Source organism: Equus przewalskii, chromosome 1, assembly GCF_037783145.1.
Source record: "Equus przewalskii isolate Varuska chromosome 1, EquPr2, whole genome shotgun sequence".
Lineage (NCBI taxonomy): Eukaryota > Metazoa > Chordata > Mammalia > Perissodactyla > Equidae > Equus > Equus przewalskii.
This window is the reverse complement of record NC_091831.1, coordinates 90,949,524-90,970,309: the sequence shown is the minus strand read 5'-3', so window position 1 is coordinate 90,970,309 and position 20,786 is coordinate 90,949,524. Positions and strand designations below refer to the sequence as shown.

Genomic DNA, 20,786 nt, shown 5'->3' with positions numbered 1-20,786 from the left:
GATTTTGAGGATTTCCTCCCTTGTGCATTTTGACGAACAAAGCTGACAATGTTGGTTATTAATTCATCCTTGTAAAGATATGAAAACTTCTAAATAAGACTTTTCCTTGAAAGATGCATGGCCTAAACAGAAATAAAAAAAATGTAAAAGTCCTAAAGGTTGTTTATTGTTATGAAGGCCAGTATACCCAACAATGCCACAAAGATATTAATTACAACATACTCTGATAATCTCTTTTATTCTGTATGTATTATTATTTATTGTCTTATACACATCTTAGTTGAAAAAATAGTCTTCCTCAAGGTAGTAAGCTAATGCATTCTCTCTTAGTATTTGTGTTATTCCTCCATTCCTTTTTACATTTAAATATTTAAAGAGTTCTCAATAATTGGTTTTGCACATAAAATTAATAGCTTTCACCATATGGCTATGGGTTATCACGCATTTTACTACTGCAATGATACATTTCTATTTATAAACCATCTGATTGGGAGAATTGAAACATATGTCATACATACAAGGAGATTTTCAATCTTAGTTTATGTAGAATGCCTATTTACATTTGAAAGTAAATACTCAGACTCGAACAGTAAGTTCGCATGACGTACCTAGTGTGTGGTGTTGGTGTTGATATACTGTAGATATAGATACCATGGTGACCTGTGTGATCATGTGGTCATGATCATGTTAGGGATGCGAGAAGTGATCCTGAAATAGGTATTCCACTGCTGGTCCTTCCAAAGGCCCAGGCATTCATTCAGAAGCCAAGGGCAAGCAGTGGGTTTGGGGCAAATAAGGCGGCTGAAGCTGAACATGGATGGATCCCTGACAAATGTATATTTGCATAAAGATTTTGTATCTTGCTCTGTTAATTTACCCTTAGCATTTCTCTGTAACATTATTCTTTGAAATCATGAGATTTAATGGCTGAGTGGTTTTCGTCTGTGTGGCTATTCCATAATTTATTAGCTCTTTTCTCTTTATGTCAGACATTTTAGTTCATTTGTTTGGTTCATTTCTGTTCGACCTCAAACTGTGTTTGGACAGTGACCGTGCATCTGAGTCATTCATTTTCTTCCTTTCCCATCGCATCCTTGGCCGCTGTGCCCGGGGCCTCTGCAGGAATCAAGAGCTGGTCTCTCCCCTTTCACGCAGGAAGGTTCTCACCTATTTGAAGGCGGTTTCATCTCTGCTCTTGCCTCAGGGACTCTCCTCCAAGCAGAGAAGTTTTGTCTCATCAGCAGCTTCCCCTCCATGCAGCGTTTGAACTCCACCATCCCGTGGCCCTCTCTTGTATTTTTGAGTCTTGAGAATCAGCCCCCCTGGCAAGGTCACCCGGATCAGCCCGCACCCTGCGCTTTCTCCTGGGAGAGCTGTCCTGCAGCATTGAAGACTCAGGCCGTCGGGGGCCACAGCCTGGTTTTAGCCGAGGTTCCCAGTACGACCTTCTCAGGGGCAGCCTGTTCCCTGACAGACCCTGATCCTTCCAATCCAAGTGTTCTGGCCTGTCTGCTGCGTGGCTGATGAAACCCACTTTCGTTTGATGGTCTCTGGCTGTGGGACTTGACTCAGGCCTGAGGCAGGTCATGGGTGGATGTCCCGTTGTGGTTAGACGCACAGGCCCTTGTTTGTCATCACGGAGGGGGGCCAGTTTGAGTGTGGAGTTCGCCCTTATTCCCTTGCTCCAGAGTCCTAACCTCAGCAGTCACCTCCCTCCCTTTCTTCCGTTGGAATTACTGGTTCCCATCTCCTTGCTGGGTCTGTGTTTTTCACCCTTTTTATAAAGTCCAGGGCAGGGATGCTGGGACTTCAGCCAGCAGGGTGCGTGTGGACACTAATCTCGGAATACGGGTGCTGACACCCTCGTGGGCTCTTGGTGTAGCGCCCACCTTCCGAAGGGCACAGCGCATGCCCTCTCTGGCCTGGAGCCGGAGCTCTGCCTAAGCCAGCACCATTAGCTGAGGTGAGAGGGCATCTCCCAGGCTGCCTGGGGACGAGTTCCAGTTCCCTAACGCCAGACCTGCCAGCCACCAGGAGTGACTCAGGCACACGCCAGGGCTTAGCATCCAGGTCCAAGAGGACCTGGCCTCTTCCTCCTTTTTTGGGCCCATTGGCCATCTCTTCCTGTGTCTGCCACCTCCTGCACTGCTGAGGGACCCCCGCCCAGCCTGCTTGTTGGATGAGGGCTGCCTGACACAGGATGCTCTAGCTAGCATCTTCTAAAGTCCAGCAAGGTCCTGGAGTCGAGTCTTCTGGCTCTCAGGCTATGATTTTTCTGTAGTGTGCCACAAAAATCCCAGCCCATGGAGGTCCACTGGGGATTGTGTGCCCTGCCTCCCTTCCAGAAGTGGAAGGGACCCTCCCTCACCTGCGTGTAAGGAGGGACCCTGTCTAATCTCTCCCTGAAACGTTTTGCTAACAGTCTAGATATTTCAAATGTGTGTCATGGTTGCACAAGAAACCCAAGTCACCGATTTTTTCAGGACCTAAGCAGTTAACGTTAGAAATTTTGCTGCAAATAAATTGATCAGTATGCAAGACAGTTGTCACGGCTGAATCATGGTCCACAGTTAAGGTAAACAGATCTGTGATGACATTTTCTGAGCGGAATACAAATGCGGCTCATTTCTTCCCAGAGGTTTCTGACATTTCTCCCACACGGATAACAGATTCTTCTAAGAAGGTATTGGTTGCAAGGAAGAAGGATCTTTGTTTGATCCCTCTGAAAAGGTAGGGCTGTGGTATTCAATGGGCTTTCTGTGAAAAGAATTGTTTTATGAGAGAGAAAGATTGAGGAGAGCGTTTGTCCTGGTTTAGCACTCTCTGCTCACTCCTCTCCCACCCATGGAGAGACCCTTTTGGCTTTTTGTTTATTTAAATGATCATTGAAATAGTCTGTGTTTGTTGTATTGTGAAAGTTTGCATGTAATTAATTTTTTTTTAGTGCAAAGATCAAGGGATATTTTTCCTATTTAGATTCACTTGAAATAGTAGGGGGACAAAAATGCTTTTTTATTTCCTCATGTTCCTTTTAATCTGTGATGCTCTCAAGTTGCACATTTTCCCCCAGGTTTTCACTGTCTGTGCTGTATTATAGGAATTCTGCATAATATGTCTGCATTCGAAATGTGGAATGGTCTTTGGTTAGATGCTGCATCAGAAGCCAGATATGTTTTCTGTGTTACAAAGAAGCTCTGAAATCCTTAGCTTGTACTGATGTTAAAATGAGCTGAAAACCTCATGGCAACTGTGTTGGGCCAGGCGGTCGGTCCCCTCGCCCCTGAGTGACGGGAAACAGCATTTCCTGGGGGATGTTTGCGTGTGGGGTCAGACTGCTGTGGATGGAAGTATTTCTGTCTGTTTGTGCATTTGTCATTGGTCACGGTCAGGGACCCTGAGCGGAGATCTACTCGCCAGGGTCATCTTTGGGGTGGGGGAGTAATTCTGCATCTTGTGGGGAGTTGCAGTTGGGGTAAAGGGCAGAAAGCTCCAGAGACTGGACATGGATAAGACTGGACATGGACATGCCTCTCAAAGGGATGAATGAGTCTGCCCAGAAATCCAGGAGCAATCGAAGGAATGCATTTAGGAAAAGGGCACCTTTTTAACATGCTTCGTTCCCCCCAAACGTTTCTGCAGTCCCTTGCCAGAATAGCACAGGGTGGCCTCCTCCAGGAAGCCTTCTCAGATCCTCCCAGCCGTTCCCACAACACGGTATTCAGTCTCTCACGCAGCATGCAGCTCTCAGTGTGAAATTACCCGGCTCCGTTCTCCATCACACTCAGAGGCAGGATGGGGTCCTTTCATCTCGGACTGTCCAGCTTCTGCCACAGGTCCTGGCTCAAAATAAGAGCTTTTCAAATGCTGCTTGTAATTGAAACAGGGCTGCATTTTCTTCCAACGACCTCCGCAAAAGGAAGGGAATGTCCTGATTGACCCCATTTCTTAGCTGGAGAAAAAAATGGAGAAACAGAGTCACATAGTGATAAAGCTGGAACTAGAACCAGACGCCTGTTGAGCACGTGGCCGTCTGAATAAAATGGACGGAGGAACGCTAGATGCTCGTGCCTCTCCTATGCTGCGGAGTCCCCGGGTACCAAGCACACGGCATGGTAGTGTAAATATGCGGCCAACCCAACCATATTTTTCTTCCTCCTCCAGAAATTTTTTGCCCCGTGCTGTCTCAGTGTAGGAGGATCAGGTGACAAGGCTTTTTAGAATCTTCCCTTTCTGGGCTCTGACGGTGACACGTTGTGTATTTTGAGGCATTGACATCATCTCTTTCCTCCTGAGTGCCCTCTTTGCGGCTCCATCATTCAGGCCCTGTCGTCTTTCACCTGGACTGCTGTGACCGTCCTTCATTCACAGGAGAAGTACAGGTACAATAAGAATGAATCACTGGGGCCCTGACCTAGACTGGGTGGGGAAGGGATGGGCCAGGGACAGACTTCCTTGGGAAAGTGATGTTTGAGCTGAATCTGAGAGACTGTTAGCAGTTAACTTGGTAGAGAGAGGAAAGAGCTTTCTTGCCACAGTAGATAGCATGTGCAAAGGCCCTGAGGTGGGAGGAAACTTGATGTGTTCAAGAAACTGATAGGGCAGTGTGGCCAGAGCTGAAGAGGTGGGCAGTACCCTGACCACACAAAACTGGTTGATCGTGGCGGGGAACTCCACCTTTGTGCTGAGAGCAAAGAGATGCTGCTAGAGGATATGAGCAAGAGCCAGGCTGGTCAGATCTGGCTTCCATGTGGAGAATGAATGGGAGAGAGAAGAGGTGATGCAGGGAGACCAAGAGAGGTCCTGAGGTCAGCCAGCGGCAGAAGCAGAGGATGGAGAGAACTTCATGGGTAACGGTAGGACTCGGTGACTGGGTTTGGGGATCATCAACAGAGAAGTGATATTGAGGCCAAGTGCCTGGATGACGTCATCTGGGGGGAGATAGATGGAGAGCAGGAAGCTCGAGGTCTGGGGGAGGCGGGGGAGCTGGCAAAGGAGACTCAGAAGGTGGGAGGGATGTGGCAGCTGGAGACCCAGGAGAGAAGCCCAGGATGAGGAAGTGGGGAGCTGCCTCCCACGACAAGGCGGGGGGCAGGGAAGGGGCTGTCTGCCTTCTCCAGATGTGGGCCCTGTGATGGGGCAGCTCTCTCGTGGGTGACGGGGCCGAAGGTCTGACTATGGAGGGCGGAAGGGAGAATGGGAGGAGGAGACCTCGAGGCGAGGCCCGCCGGGGAGCAGGTGACTTTGCACACATGGCAGAGCCTGCTTTCCAGGTGGATTGGAAGTTTGGGATGCGGGCGTCCCGTCGGGAGAACGTGCTCCCGTTCGTGCTTCTCTGGACGCCTCTCCCTTGTGTGCATTCAGCCCTCAGCCAAGTGGGGATCAGGGGAGGACCACGGCCTCGCTCTCCTTTCCCTTGAGCCCCTCGCCGGGGTCCGCTTGGGCTGGCCAGAGGGTGCTGGAGTCGGGGGCGGATGGATGGCTTGTCCAGCATTTTCCGGCTCCCTGCTGGCCTGTGTCAACCCTCCGAGGGCCGTGTGGGGCTGTGGGGCCCCAGGGCTGGTATGGGCGCATGTGCACCTGCCCAGGTGGAGCTCTCAGGGACGAGAGCGTGTTGTCAGCGAGGGAGGAGCTGTATCCCTATCAGGTCCAGGGTGGGGTGTGTGCACACGTGTGTGTGTGTGTGTGTGTGTGCATGTGAAGCCCTGTGGGGACATGGTGGGTGTGGAGGTTGGGCACTGTTCTCAGCGCTTCACTGACACCAACTTCCTGAGTCCTCAGAACAGCCTCCGGAGGTGCTTCCTGTTCTTGTGCCCATTTTATAGGCAGAAGACTGAGGCCCAGAGGTGTTAAATTGTTTGCTCCAGGGTTGTGTAAACACACACACACACACACACACACACATAATGTCTGCTTTAGGAAACCTTCTTTTCTTGGGGGAAAGTAAAATGGGAGAAGGAAAATGACTTCTTCCAGGTGTCTTCAATCAGCCATCTTCCTTAGTCCCCGCAGTAACTGTGGGTGATGTGGGTGTTCTCCTGGTTTTATAGACGAGGGATCTGAGGCTTGGGGAGCAGAAGCAGCTTGCCCAGGACCCCACAGCTGGATGGAGTGACTCCAGAGCACGCACATTCCCTGCACGGCACACGGCTTCCATCTGGGGCTCTGGTTGAGAATGTCGGCCCGGGGAGTGTCTGCTGGCCACCTTGCCTCTGCCTGAGCACCAGGAGGGGCCGTGAGGGGCGGGCGCCCTACAGAGTAGCCCACCCTGCCGCTTCTCCAGCCCCAGCCTGGGGCAGGGCTCTGACCTCTCTCTGCCCAAGTTCCCTTGTCTGTGAAATGGGTTGACTTGATGCCGATCTCGTGAGACGGATGTAAGGCACAGGTGAAGGGCTCAAACACAGCACCCAATGTGTCTTATTATGTTTATACAAAAATACTGTAAATATTTTATATAAGATTTTTATTGTCATTATTAAGCCAATCCATTCTATTGTGAGACACTTTTGTTATTGAAAGGGTTCCCCTTCCTTTGTCTCATTCACTCATTGCTTCTAGTTCTCCGGCTATGTATGTTTCTACTGTGTTTTCCATGTGAAACCTTTAAAAATATTTATTATTCTACTTGTGATCATTAAATTAACACATCATTAGATTAACGTTAAATTTACACACGTTCATTGGAAAAAGACTTAGTACATTCAAACACAGAATGAGCTTTTAGCAAAAAATAAAACTCACCTATAATTCCTGTCACAGAAATAGCCAAGTTTAACACATTGGTGTTTGTATATCTGCCTTCCGGCCTTTTTCTGTGCGTGTAATAAATACACACACACACACACACGCGTGCACACATTCTCAGGACCATCCGGTGATGCACAGGAAATTGTATGTCTCTTGATGCAGGCTGCTGAGTTTTCCTCTGGAAAAGCTGGGCTCGCGTGCGCCCCAGGGCAGGGTGACTGTGGCCGCATGCTCGCCCGGGAGGCATCTGAGGTGACTTGTTCTCTGCACGGATCAGTGGTCAGCATCCGCTTTTTTTCCTTTCAGAGTAAAATTCAGAAACCCCAGAGCGAATCAACAATGTGCTTACAGGGCTGCCTCCTGTCTAAAGCCTCCTGTGGGGGCTTCTCTGCTCTGTTTGAGGAGGCCCCATCTCAGAGACCCTCCCGTTGGACCCTGTGAGTGGCCTTCCTCCGGCTACCTCTCCTGGTGGACGTCACAGGAGCTTTGCTCTCATATATTTGAGTCATATAGAGAAGTTTCCAGATTTGGGGAGCGGGTGGTCACTTTTGTAAGGAAAGCTGCAGCTGACCACGTTGGGGGATGTGGACAGACGACAGAGGAGAGAGACCTGTTTTCTGTGTTTTTTGTTTGAATGTATTAAGGGGTGGCTCCTAAAAGACATCAGAGAAAACTTTAACCATTAAAGTGAATTTTAGTCTCATTGATTGCATCTTCCATTTGGTTTATTTGGTATCTAAAACGCTATTTTAGTTACCATAATGGCATTTGGTAAAATGAGACATCTGTTCCTTAAAAAGCTTAAAAAACTAGGGATAGAAGCAGAGTTGTTTGACATCACAAAGCATACGCGTCTTAAGGCAGCAGGTCGTTCCAGTTAAACTCAGCGACCGAGCAAGGCTGTTGATCATTGCCATAATCATAATTTTTATTGTGTTTTAGTGGTTTTTCCCCCCTGGGCACTATGCTTGGCTCTTTACATATATTGTCTCTAATTTTTAAAATGACCCTTCAAAGCAGGTCATTATGACATTTTGACTTAGAGTGGCCCCCTCCCTCTTCTTGCCAAGAAGTGTTGGAGTCGCGATTTGAAACCAGGTATGTTTGACTGCCAAGCTCCATGGTCTTTCCGTTACCCAATTGTAGGTCATTATTACTGAATATTGTTTTCGAAGTTCTGGCCAATGAAATAAGACATGAAAAAGAAATTAAACGTTTAACTATTTGAAATGAGAAAATAGTATTGTTATTTGTAGTCCATAGGATTTGTAAACTTAGAAAATTCAGAAGAATTAATGAAAAATTGTTAGAACAAATAAAAAATTTGGTGAAATGTCAGGACACACGATAATGGACCTAGAAACTCTTTAACCGGGCACGCAAAGTTTACACAGAACAGCGAGGGGGGGAGGGCAAGACCTACCTTAACTGCTGGTCACATCAGTTGATAGCACTTATGACAGAGTTATTGCAACACAATTGTCTTCATAGCGACTAACCAGTCAGAAAACAATGTCACAATATCACATCATTGTAACAACACAAAGCACCTAGAAATAAGCTGAATGAGAAACTTTGGGGACCTATATGATGAAAATGAAAACCTTTATTGAGCTAAAGAGGACTTTTGAGTAAATTATAAGCATATGTCAGTTCTTGGGTGAAAATTCTAAATATTTCAAAAATGTTACTTTTCCCCAAAATTAACTTGTAGGTTCAAGATAATACAATTAATTCCCAATGGAGGTTAAATTTTGTATCTTAATCAAATTATTCTAAAATTTAAATGGAAGAATAAGCCAGAAAGAAGAACAAAGATAATTCTTAAAGCTAGGAGTAGTGAGAGAAACTTTCATCACTAATTATGTTCCAGTGGCGTGATACCAGAGCAAGTATAGATAACCAGATAATTGACAAAGAAATTGATATTCTAGAAACAGACTCCTTTTTATGTATGAATAGAAGATAGGATAGAGGGAGCATCAAAAAATCTTTACAAGGGTCTGTCCCCATGGCCTATAGTGGTTCAGTTTGGTGCTCTCTGCTTCAGCAGTCCTGGTTCGGTTCTCCAGTGTGGACCTACCCCACTCATTGGTGCCCATGCTGTGGCAGTGACCCCTATACAAAATAGAGGAAGATTAGCAAAAAATAGAGGAAAATGTTAGCTCAGGGTGAATCTTCCTCAGCAAAAAAACAAAAACAGAACAAACAACTTTATGATGAAAAAGAAGGACTCCTGAATGAATGAGGTTGGGGCAATTGATCTTTAATTCTGCTATGGACTGAATTATGTCTCCCCAAAATTCCTGCATTGAAGCCCTAACCCCAAATGTGACTGTATTTGGAGATGAGGCCTTTACAGGAGTAATTAAGGTGAAATGGGGTCATAAGAGTGGTGCCCTAGGATTGGTGGCCTTATAAGAAGAGAAAATGTGAGCACATGGAGAGAAGGCAGCTGTCTGTGAGCCAGGAAGAGGCTTCCTGCCAGGATCTGAGTGGGCTGGCACCTCCATGCTGGATTTCCCAGACCCAAAACTGAGAGAAAATAAATTCCTGTTGTGTAAGCCACCCACTGTGTGGTATTTTGTTATGGCAGCCTGAGCTGACCAATACATCTTCTTAAAATTCCACCTCTTAAAGCTTTCTCTAGTATTAAAAAATCCTTCAACCTGAGAAGCAAGCAACAGATTGGAAAAATATTGGAAAGCTATTCAGAAAATATCACAAAGCTCTCTTGTCTTTATTATAAAAGGATATCGGTCAAATAGATGAGAAGGAGGCTCTGAATCTCGGCAGAGAAACGGGCACAAGGTGTACAAATGCAGTTTGCAAAAGAAGAAATAGAACTGAGATGGGACAAGCCTTCTTAAGGGGCACTTCCTGTCGCCACTGCAGGTGGTGAACCACGTCTTTCTGTCGTTGCTTGTGACCCATATGAGCCTCTCATTTTCACACTATGTTGATTTATTTGCATATAAGTCTCACTTGTCCCCTCCCCTTGTCCCATAGTGCACTGGCTTTGTGACACAGGCAGGTCACATGTAAAGACTGTGGCTCTCTCAGCGTATCCGCCATGTCACCCACATGAAGTGTGCAACTTCTCCATGGTAGAAGCTGCTAGTGTCCACCTGTCATCTGGCACCCAGCTCAGAGAGCCCCAGGATGTGCCTGGTGGGGTCTGGTGGAGGCAGGCTGGTTGTGGGCCTGCCTCACAAAGCTGGCCCTTTCTCTGGGCGGACGACACTTAACCACGGGGAACAGCCAGGGGAGCAGCATCAGACGTGACATCAAGACTGGCTTGCCCCAGCCTGGCCCCGGGTCGACTCTCAGCACCTGTGCAAAGTCACTTCATCCCTTTCTCCTTACATCCCTCCTCCATCCATGTGAGCAAGGGACCAGACTTTCGTTGTTCCCCAACCCTTGCCCCGTAGCCAAGGTGCTATGCAGCTTTAACTTCTGTAACTTGTATTACAGAAACAATTGATATTTTGGGGTTCCCAAAATAAAGTTGAACAAATATCGTTTTTCCCTGACTACGCATTGCCTTCCATTTGTCACTTCCTTCTTCCCATGTCCCTGCTCTGAGCAGGAGGGAATTGGGACAGGGGAAGGCAGGGACCTTTCGAGGTTTGCAGACTGTGACTGAGATCTCTTCCAGCCTGACATTTCCTCATCTCGAAGGAGGGAGGGGGCTGTTGGCTTTCAAATGCTTAAACTAGTGTCGCGTGGAACATTAGCTGTGCAGAGAGTAAATTTTAACAGTTTCCACGATTAGAGCCCTTTATGATATGCTGGGTTGACCAAAGTTAGACAAACTTCCTCATTTGGGGCTGCTCAGTATGTCGTTAGTGGACATTGGGATCTCCAAGAGAGGGGCTGAGTGTGTGGTTTTTCCCTAACTTGTTAGACTACGGGACGCTTTTCTTGGAGAACCTTCAGGGCCTGTTGCTCTCTGGGGCTCATTTTGGCAGGTGGTGACTTCTGTTGCCATCCATGTTTGCGCTAGCCATGATCCACCCTTTGTTTTGGGACTTAATGTACTTGACATGCGTTAGCCTTCATTTCAGAAAAAAAATACAGATGTCTTATCAGACGCAGGCAGATGATAAGGTCCTGAGGTCATCACTGTTAATACGGTCTCGTGGTCACAAATGCAGCACAGTAATTGTCTAAAGGGAGAGCATTACTTTAAGAAAGGGATTTTTTCTTGAGTCCTTTTTAATGCGTATCTTGGATAAAAACAGAAACTGTAGAAGCTCTCAAATTTTTGTGAAGATAGTGGAGTAGCTAAATTAAGATTTTGTTTATTATTGTAAAATTCTTCAAAAATTTGAGTGGAATAGTTCAAGTTGGCCTTAGAATGTGTTTATTAAACACACTGTCTTTGGATGTAACTGTGGGGCAGCTGTCAGATGCTGCGTGGTTTCTGGAAGGAGGCAGAGAGCAGAAACCTGCACCATCTGAGCGCCACCGACATCCCTGGGCATTTGTTCCCGATTCCCGTATTTACCCCAAACTGTCTTTTTGAAATATGTCTTTGTGGACTGTTGCTTTGCCTTCGGCCCTGGGGAAAAGTGGCGCTGAGAAAGGCGAGCTCTGTGCAAGTCTTTCCCCAAGAACAATAAACAGAATCGTGGAGGCCACTCCAGTACTGATCTTGCCATTTGATGGTCTGAGGACAGGGTGTCCAAGGTCAGGAACCCCCACAAAGTGGGAAGGAGAAACTCAGTACCTGTGTACTTTCTTTGACGTTAGGGATGTGTAACATTGCCTTTACAAGCTTCCAAACATGTCTAGCTCATAAGGAATAATATACGTGATAATGATGCCCAGGAAAGATACTCCTGTCTAGTAACAGACCTTCTTATTCTTTAAATTAGTGTTTGTTCCTGGAAAGGCCTGGCCGTGGAGAGCCAGGGCACTTTGGACTGGAGCCCACACTGGCTCCCTGTGAGGCCTGGGTTGATGCCTTTAAGGCCCCTGGACCTCACTGAGCTCATCATGAATGGAGTGGCCACACAGGGCTCTGTATGCAGGGTGCTCAGGGCAAATTTAGGGGGGGAGCAGCCTTTCTGCTTGAACACAAATGCCCAGGATGAGCGCAGAGCATCGGCGGCCCCTGCTGCAGGGGATTGACTCTCCTGACTCTAACTGGGTTTTCTCCGTGTGGGTACCAGCAGTGGGGACCAGCAGTGGCTCTTTCCCTCAGGCTTTAGCCATGTGCCTGGATTCCTGGACATCGTACCTGCCTGCAGGTGACCAGGAGACGGGAGTCCCTTCTGAAAGCTGCTAAGCTATACTGTTTTTTACCCTCTAAACTAAATATGGGTGCACTGCCCAGGGGTATCCTGTTCCAGAGGAGAAAGGCAGAGCCCAGAGGGGAAGGGCTCACCTGAGTCAGGTAGTGACAATGGCAGGGCAGCCCCGGGACACAGGTCCTTGGGCTCTCCTCCCAGGAAGTGCCCTCAGTACCATTGGACAATTTTCTTGCTTGTTCCTGGCATTTCTGGCATTGACAGAACCTCTTGTCTTTGCTGAATTCCAGAGATGGCTTCAGACATCCCCGGATCAGTGGCATTGCCCGTCGCCCCCATGGCGGCCAGTGGCCAGGTGAGGATGGCTGGGGCCATGCCTGCCCGTGGAGGAAAGCGGCGTTCCGGGTAAGCGACCTCGGCGTTTCCAGGAATTGGGCCTAATACATGTTGAGCAACAACACTCTTGACCTGTTAGGAAAATATCGTCCCTCCTCCTCCTGGAGAATAAAGCTCAGCAGTTTGCATCCTGTTTAGAATTTGCAAGATGCCTAACTATGCATGTGATTTGCCTCTAAGTGTTTCAGGCCTCGGCACCCAGCTGGGGACTTCTGTTTGCTTGTCCTCGTGGTGGGAACACGCTCTGTGATCCTGCTGGGCCGTGCTTGGGCCTGTCTCCGGGGGAGGGGAGGGCGGGGCTCACCATCCCCAGCCTGGGCTCTGATTGCACCCCACCCACAACACCGCCCTTTCTTAGGGCTGCCCGGCTTTGTTGGGCCATGTGCAGGAATTCCTTTCAAAGGATAGGCTCTAGCCCAGTGCCTAAAGGCTGGGCAGCCTGCATTGTTTGCTGCCCCACGAGGAAAGTTATTATAGTGATAAGTTCTGGTGGGACCAGAAAGACCGTCGCTCTTGAGCTGATGGAACCAAAAACCGCATCTCCTCATGATGCATAGTGTCGGTAGCCATGCGTAGACCCGAAAAACCAACCATCCAAGAAAAATTCCCATAGGAAAAACATCACTGACGTTCTCAGACTCAGTGTATCACCCAACCCCTTTCCCCCATTGAACCAATTTTATTTTCAATGAAATAGTTGATAAAGTTTCTCATGGAGTAGAATCAATTTGTCCTATTAATGTGATTTCTGATAGCACAGGGCTCCCCTGGGACACGGGTATCCATTGATGGCGGAACACGCTTCTCATAGCCCCAGGCCTGCAGGGCAGGCGTGGGTGCAAGTGGTCCAGCGTCAGAACCTGAGACTTTCTCTCAACCAGTGTGATTCTTCAAGGGGGTGGGGGTGGGGGGCAGGTACACTTCAGGAACTGGAATGGAGTGTGGGTAGGATGAAAAAGTGTATTCAGCATTATAATTTTAGATTGTAGAAAGACTGTCGTGTGTGTAGTGCAGTCTTTAAAGGAGGAGCAAAGAGTTTGACAATTATTGAGAGAGTTAAAAAGGCTGAGAGGGGCCGGCCCCATGGCAAGTTCGTGGTTAAGTTCGCACACTCTGCTTTGGCAGCCTGGCATTTGCAGGTTCAGATCCTGGGCGCAGACCTACACGCCACTCGTCAGCCATGCTGTGGCAGTGTCCCACACACAAAGTAGAGAAAGATTGGCACAGCTGCTCAGGGACAATCTTCCTTAAGCAAAAAGAGGAAGATTGGCAACAGATCATTGTTGCCACTCTTCCTGACCAAAAAAAAAGGAAAAAAGAAAAAAAAAGGCTGAGAAACTGAACTCACTGATTACGCCAGTTTCCCTTGATTCAGTGCACTCACTCCCAAGGCACGGATGCAACCACTTCTCCATCACAACTGCCATCATCTTTACAGCGGGACCAGCAGAGCTGTTGGAACAGAGTTGGTGCCTGGGGCAAAATGCCTCAGAACAACTTTGTAATAAAGATGCAGCCGGCTTCTGGGGCTTATTGCAAACACAGCCCTCTTATTTTAACCGCTATTCTTGCTAACCAGCCACTACGCTCAGTGGAGTCTGGGTTGCTAAAGGAACGCATTGCTGTCAACATATCAACCTACTGATTTTTTTTAAAAAGGATTCCCGGGCTTTTAAAATTATTTTAAATGTTTGTGCTCTCTGCCTTCCATTCCCGGGGCACAGAGCCCCATCGCTTGCCTCGTCCTTTCTGAAAAGAGGCCAGCACAGGACTCTGATGGGGAGGTGGGCTGCACACAGGCACAAATGCTCAGGCCCAGCCCAGCATTTGCAGGCAAGAAGCCCTCTCTGTGCTGGGAGTTCTCGAGGACTCTGCTGCGTGTGGGCCTGTGCTCTGCTCAGAGCTGGGCTGTGTGAACTGGGCTTCCTTCCTCCTTGGCCTCCATGCTCCTGGCCCTAGCCCAGTGTCCAGACCATGCCCGCCGCTTGCTCTCCCAGCTGATGGCTGGCCCCTGGGCTCCGGCTCCTTCTGCAGCCCTTCAGGCTGCCCCTGTTCCTGTCAATCACACATGGCACGGCCCTGGAGGCAGACAGGGACCGCAGCTGGCTGAGAGGGCCCAGACTTCAGCTCCACGCAGAGCCAAGGAAGCAAAACATCAAAAAAGGAAGCAAGAGAGGAAGGAGGATGAAGACTGCGGGCGGGAGCACTGCCTCCCCTAAAGGCTGGTCCTCCGTTGTCCTCGTTCTTGGAGCCCCTGTGCCTGCTTCCTGTTCCCCGTGCGAGGGAGGGAGCAAACATGCACGGTTCCTTCCACCGACCTCAGGATCCATCCTCGGTGTCTAAGCAGGGAAACCTCTATATCTACAGGTGTCAATGCAAACAATCCATAATCAATCTATAAATCAAAACTGGGGTGAGTTTATTATGATCCAGGACTGAGGACTAGCCCGGGGCCTGCCTTCCCCACGGAAGGAAGGGCACCGAAGAAGTGGGGTGTCCAGAGTGGTTATGTACCATCTTGGAACAAAGAGCAGACATCACACGTGACAGGAATGTCCCTTTTACAATAGTCATGAGATGCTTAGTTAGCACAGCAGGTCAGTGGTCACAAGGTGAGCACAGCAGGTTGGTAATTAATCCTCAGTTTCCAGGAAAAGATGCTTGTCCTTAGACAAATGCTGATATGGGGGAAGCCACATCCCTCTCTCTAAGGGCATCATTCTTGGCTTTGGGACATTGTGAATGCTTAAAGAAGATGTACAATGCACGCTCAGCACACCACACCAGGCCCTTGTGGAAAAACAAGGTCAGGCAGAATTAGTTTTAACCCAAACGGCTTCCTCATATCCTCTGATATATCCTATTGCTTTGCATTCGTTTATCACAGGGCTGTCTCCATAGTAATTCTTGCATCTGGCATTTTTACATGTTTTGCTAAAATTCTGTGACTGAGGCCACCGCTGTGCTGGACTCTCTTGACAGCACCCCTCTGACCACAGCCCAAACACTTAGCTAAGCACGAAGAAGACCCTGATGCAGTCACCCTCATGAGGAAGCAGGTGACCCCATGGCAGGGCCCCGCACTGGACCAGGGGTGTCATCCTTGCTCTCCCCATCACTGGCAGTGTCGTTCCACCTCCTTCTGTCCGAGAGTAGTGGGGCACAGTCGGAGAGACACAGGGAGGGAGGGAGAGAAGAGAGAAGGGGTTGGGGTGGTGGGAGAGGGGAAACGGCAAGAGTCAAGGACCTTCTTGGCGCCCCCTGTTCCTTGCCCAGGTCTTCCCTCCCTGACCTGGTTATTCTGGTGGAGGGAAGTGTCCCAGATTCCCAGGGTCACCACCCACCCCGCCCTAGTGTTTCGAAGCCAAGTAGGACTGACCCCTCTCGGGTTTTGGATCCTGTGGCCGCGTGCCTGGCCCAGCCACTGTTGATCTTTCGGGCAGCACGTTCTTCCACTTCCCTGACCGCCGTCCCCAGGAAGCCTCTCAACCAGCTGCGAGCGCTGCTGGTGGTTGGGACACAAGGTGAAGGTTCAGGAGTTTCAGATTCTTCGGAAAGTGATTCAGCATGTGGGAGGAATGAGCCGAAGTGAGTCACCTGAACCGCGTTTCCGTGGAGACCACCCCGATGGGGTGGCAAGGGGTGGGGGGCTTCCACAGGGTGCACTCAGGGGTTCTAAAGTTGGGGGTAGCAGCACAATGAGACAGGCTCTGTGCCCACCCCCAAAGCCAGCCCTTTGGGGATGGAGGTTGGACGTTGAGGGCAGAGATGGACCAGTCCCTTCCCAGTGCCTTGGAGGCAAATAAGATATCATCATTGAGGAAAACGACTTCCCAATTGTATGCCGCCATAGGCCAGCGTCTCCCTCTGACAGTGTGGTGAAATGAAGGTGTACGACCACAAGCGGGCGTTGCACATGCTAGCATTTACACACTACCATGGCTGTGGCCTCGGCCGGCCGGATGGTCCAGACTCGGAAGGAAGACCAACTGCCGGCACCCAGCTCACTCACTTCTTGTTAGCGAAGCTGCAGGCCGGCCCATGGTGGCTCCTGCCGCCCCAGGACCAGCCCTGCTGACTCGGCCTTTCATCTTTTCTCAGAAGAGCGTGAGTGAATTCCGCTTGGTGACTCACATTCAATGAAGCGTTGTTGTGATTACACAATCACTGTTAGGGAGAGTCATATCACTCTGAGCTAGTGCAAGCTCAGAAATGCCTTTCACGGCTTTCTATCCAGGTAAGACCTCGTGCTCGTTGACAGGAAAGTGAGGTAAAGTACATTTTCAGCCCACCTTTTGAAGACTCTTACACCATCCACTTATTGTACCGAATTCTTTAAAGTGAATGCAATAGGACTTAAAAGTCATACTCTGATCTCTCTCCTTTGGTATCCAGATGCTCCAGTATAATAGAGACACATAAAAGATGTAAAACAAAGGATGCTTTACCTGGGGTGTTTATCGCAGGAGCCGTAAGCGTAGCTATTACAGTCAGATTTAAAGTAGAGAATTGACCTGGTGACAGAGACCCCTAGGCAGGTCCTGGCAAGGCTGCTCTGAAGGACCTTGTGTCCTCAGGAGGTGTGTTTTTCTCTGTTGCTGGTGAGCAGGGAGGGTTTTGGGGTTGGGTGAATTATCCTGAGGATTCGAACAATCGTTTCTATCCCAGTTTTTCTCCTCGGTTCACCCCCTTCCCACTTCATGCTTTTCCAAGTTACTAAATCTGGTTGCTGCCACGCGTGACCACACACCTTCGAAGGTAGGGAGGCAGTTGCATGGTCCCTAATTTTTCACAGACAAATCCAGGTCCTCAGGTTCCCAGCTGAATTCAGGAAACCCTGGCACCAGAGCAGGGCTGTCCCTTATACCCTCTGCTCGACCGGGCTCACCTGGCCCAAGCAAGGACCACTTACCGTGTGGCTGACATTCCCACTTGTCTGCTCCACGAGGGTCTTGGGTAAAGAACAGATCTGTCCTTATGAAAACTAGGGTGACCAACCATTTTGGTTCGCCTGGGACTTTTCCAGTTTTAGCACTGAAGTCCTGGTTTCCAGAAATCCCCACAGTCCGGGAAAATCAGGATGATCAGTCACCCTAAAGACCCCAAAGATTGTGCAGGCTGAGGACGGAGGGCTGACTAATAAATTACTTCTTGCAGGAGCCAGATTATCACGTTCATATCAACTTGGGCTAAAAGGCATTTTAAAGATAACTGTGCCTCTCACACCCACTTGAGGTTTTGCTAAATGCTTGCATAAATCCATCGGAATTTTGGAAATGCGATTTCTTTTTCTTAACACTGAGATGTTTTTGACAGCCCAGGAGTGTTAAGTCACGCGATGCCAACAGCACAGTTGCTGTTTCCTGTGATGAACGCTGGGTGGCGGTGTGGTTCTGCGGCTCTGCAGAACGCCCAGCCGGGATGGTAGGGGTATTTCTGGAGGTATCTCCCAGATGTGATTTTTGGGAAAGGTGAGGTGACGGCTTACTGATTACACAGAACATTGATGGCTTTTCTGCATTTAGAAAGTCATGCATTCGGCCCCCATTTTCCCGCCACATGGACGACTCTGCAGCTGCTGCCTGGTGCCAGGTTGCCCAGAGTGCACCGTGGGGCTGCCTGTCTGTGTCTCCTGGTGGCATGTCTGTATCTGTTAACTCCACTTTCCCTTTCTTATCGCCTTTCTCCCCACCCTCCCCCTTCTCTCTGTGCATAGGTATTTCCGTTATCATGACCGTCATCTACCCCCATATTATCTAACTCCTTTTGTTCTTCTGTTCCCAGCAGCTAGTGCAGCCCTGTGTCTGGAAATCAGGCATTCAGAGTTAGCAGTGGATCCCACAGGTCGTCCCAAACAGACGGATGCCCAGATTAGAACTCTGGCTGCTCGGCACATAAAACAAAACAGAAGCAAACAAATGACACCGCTTTCTAAAAGAAAATGCTCCCTTGCACTATCTCGTCCCAGTCCCAAGGCCCCCAGGTTACCCAGACGCCCAGAGAATGTGGCTTATCTCCCCAGGGGTCTCTCGGATGTGCTCCTGCAGGAACAGCTATTCCTATGCCCCTCCAGGCCATCTCCTGGTCCAGGTTCTGTGCCTTCCCCGGGTCTCCCGTTACCCACTGAGCCCCACCCTCAGAGCCGGGGCTGGAGACCACGTTCCCGGTGAGGCCAGCAGCTCTGGCGTCTGTTACTTGGTCTCTCAGTGACACTCCGTTCTTGTGTCGAGCTGCTCCGACCCGGGGACTCCTCAGTACTGGCTGCCGGGCAGGCTGGCCTGCCATCTGCTTGGAGTCCGTGGGAACTGTGCCTCACTTCATCCATCCATCCCACTAAGAACAGGATGGGGAATGCAGCGGCTCTGACACAGTCTCCCCAAGGAAGCCCGCTCCCCCTAAATGTGCAGGAGAGCCAAGACAGCTGTGCTGTCTCTCATTTTGCTCCCGAAGACTCTGGGTGCACTTTGTGCTGATCAAGGACCCCCTCTGCCCTCAGGTCTTCAGGGATGACGTTAATTGACATCACAGGATTGGTTCTTTGAGAGTTTGGGATGTTAAACCAATATCTATCACGACTTTTTGTGTTATGTTTACACTGAGAGGCCCAGTGAAGTGGGGATCTGTGTTTATTTGGTGAGTTTTGACAACAAGCGGACGGCCACTTGCAGCAGCTTAGGCTCCAAGCAATTGTTTCTCCCTCCACATCCATTTATTTAGGCCTGGACTTTATAGGATAATGGCCTTAAATGCCCTTTTCACTTTGACTCATATAGACCAGCGAAGTTCTCACATAACACAACCAGTAGTGTCTTCTTTTCCTCAAAATCCCTTTATCACCCTTAAAACTTCCTGTTTTCAAAACCCGTTGAGCTTTTTTAGTCTAAGATACCACAAAATACAGTTAAAAAGGAAGTCTCGATGTGGAATAAACAATGTGGAGGGGAGCGGGTGTCCCCAAAGATGGAGGAGACAGGCATACTGGCCTTCCCGACGCAACCTGAGCAATCCATCGGCAGCCTGTCCGGGGCTCCAGGGGGACAAGCTCAGCCTCCAGCACTTTGACAAGTTCCCAATCATATAATCAATGATGCTCCTACTGTAAGCTTTCATTTTGCCTTTTCTCATCCCAAACCTGTTTGATGACTGTCGAGATACCGTTTTTTGCACTGCCAAGGGTTGGGACCATTGGGCAGCAATCTGACCAAATAAAGCCCCCTCTATGCCAACAGCTCGTGTCCCTGGTTAAGTGTTCTGCCTATAATGAACGCTCACTTGTCGTCTTGACTTTTCAGAATGGACTTTGATGATGAAGATGGTGAGGGTCCCAGCAAATTTTCGAGGTGAGTTTACTTTATGTTCTTCAAATTTGAAGAAATCGATAGCCAACCATCCCTTTATTGGAATGCACAGGGCTTTAAATGTCTTTTGTCATTGAAAAAGCCATTGCTATAGTGTGACCCCCTTATTGTCCTTCCTTCTGTGCAGGTGTTTGGCCCAGTGACAGGTAGCTGTGAGCAGCCCTGCCATATCCCAGCCTAGACGATCAAAAGTTATTAACTCTCTCGGCTTTTTAATTAAACAGTGATTGCCAATTTTAATGCACCTCTTTCAAAAAGACAGCCCTAGGGTTCAGGTTTAGAAAAAATAATCAAGATAAGGCCTCTTTTTCTACCATGGGAAATAAGGAAAAATATAAGAAACCTGAGTGGGTCAGCTCTGGATGCAGAGTATAAAACTGGACTTTGAGTTCCTAAGACCTGTGTCGCTCACTGGCCATGTGACAGCATCTTTAACTGGGCTCTGTGGGGCTCCCCTGAGTACAGACCACCTCACAAAAAGGATATAGGATCGTGGGGGCCAGTGGTGCTATATATATTATGTACTTGAGGGATAAGGCAGGCCCTACCCATGGCTCTTTATTTATTTTTTTTTTCAGTTTGGTTTGGTTTAAGTTATAGTAGGAAGTTGGGCAATGTTGAGAGAAAGTCACAAATCATTCCATCACTCTTAGCAAAATGCCCCGGTGAGCTCAGTTGACTTATGGAAGGGCCCGCCTTGACATTCCTCCCCATCATCCAGGCATTCCCAATTCTCGGTCGTCGATGAACTTGAAGACCTGCCACAGGTGACAGGTACCTTTCTCCGGTATCCACAGTCCACAGTTTGGATTGACAGCCTCAGTTATTTTCAAAGTTTCTAGAAGAACCACATCTATATTGAGCCCCGGGCCCACTGGCACCCCCATCTGCGCATCCCCACAACAGTTATTTTTGGTCCTGTTGTGGTTGTGAATTGAGCACACTTTCCCCTAAATCCAAGAGGAACGTGCATCTGGTTCCTAGTCCAGAGCTCCCCAGAGTCTCCAGGTCCACAGCTTGTCATTTGACGCAC

General features: G+C 48.8%; 1 protein-coding gene across 26 annotated transcripts in view; it reads left to right on the top strand.

Moving 5' to 3' along the window:
• ARNT2 (aryl hydrocarbon receptor nuclear translocator 2) overlaps positions 1-20,786 on the top strand; it is a 173,080-nt gene that overhangs the window by 29,249 nt on the left and 123,045 nt on the right. For 12 of the 26 annotated variants that reach the window (XR_011525325.1, XR_011525316.1, XR_011525369.1 and 9 more), the window contains exons 2-3: positions 12,290-12,404; positions 19,688-19,735. Coding sequence is in view for 15 of the 26 variants with exons in the window: in XM_070569822.1 (XP_070425923.1) it covers positions 12,290-12,404; positions 19,688-19,735 (163 nt within the window). In the remaining 11 variants the exon portion in view is untranslated. Of the gene's footprint in view, positions 1-2,174; positions 2,731-4,161; positions 4,380-12,289; positions 12,405-19,687; positions 19,736-20,786 lie in introns of those variants that run through there. The other 14 variants (XM_070569877.1, XM_070569881.1, XM_070569889.1 and 11 more) reach the window with 14 other exon arrangements.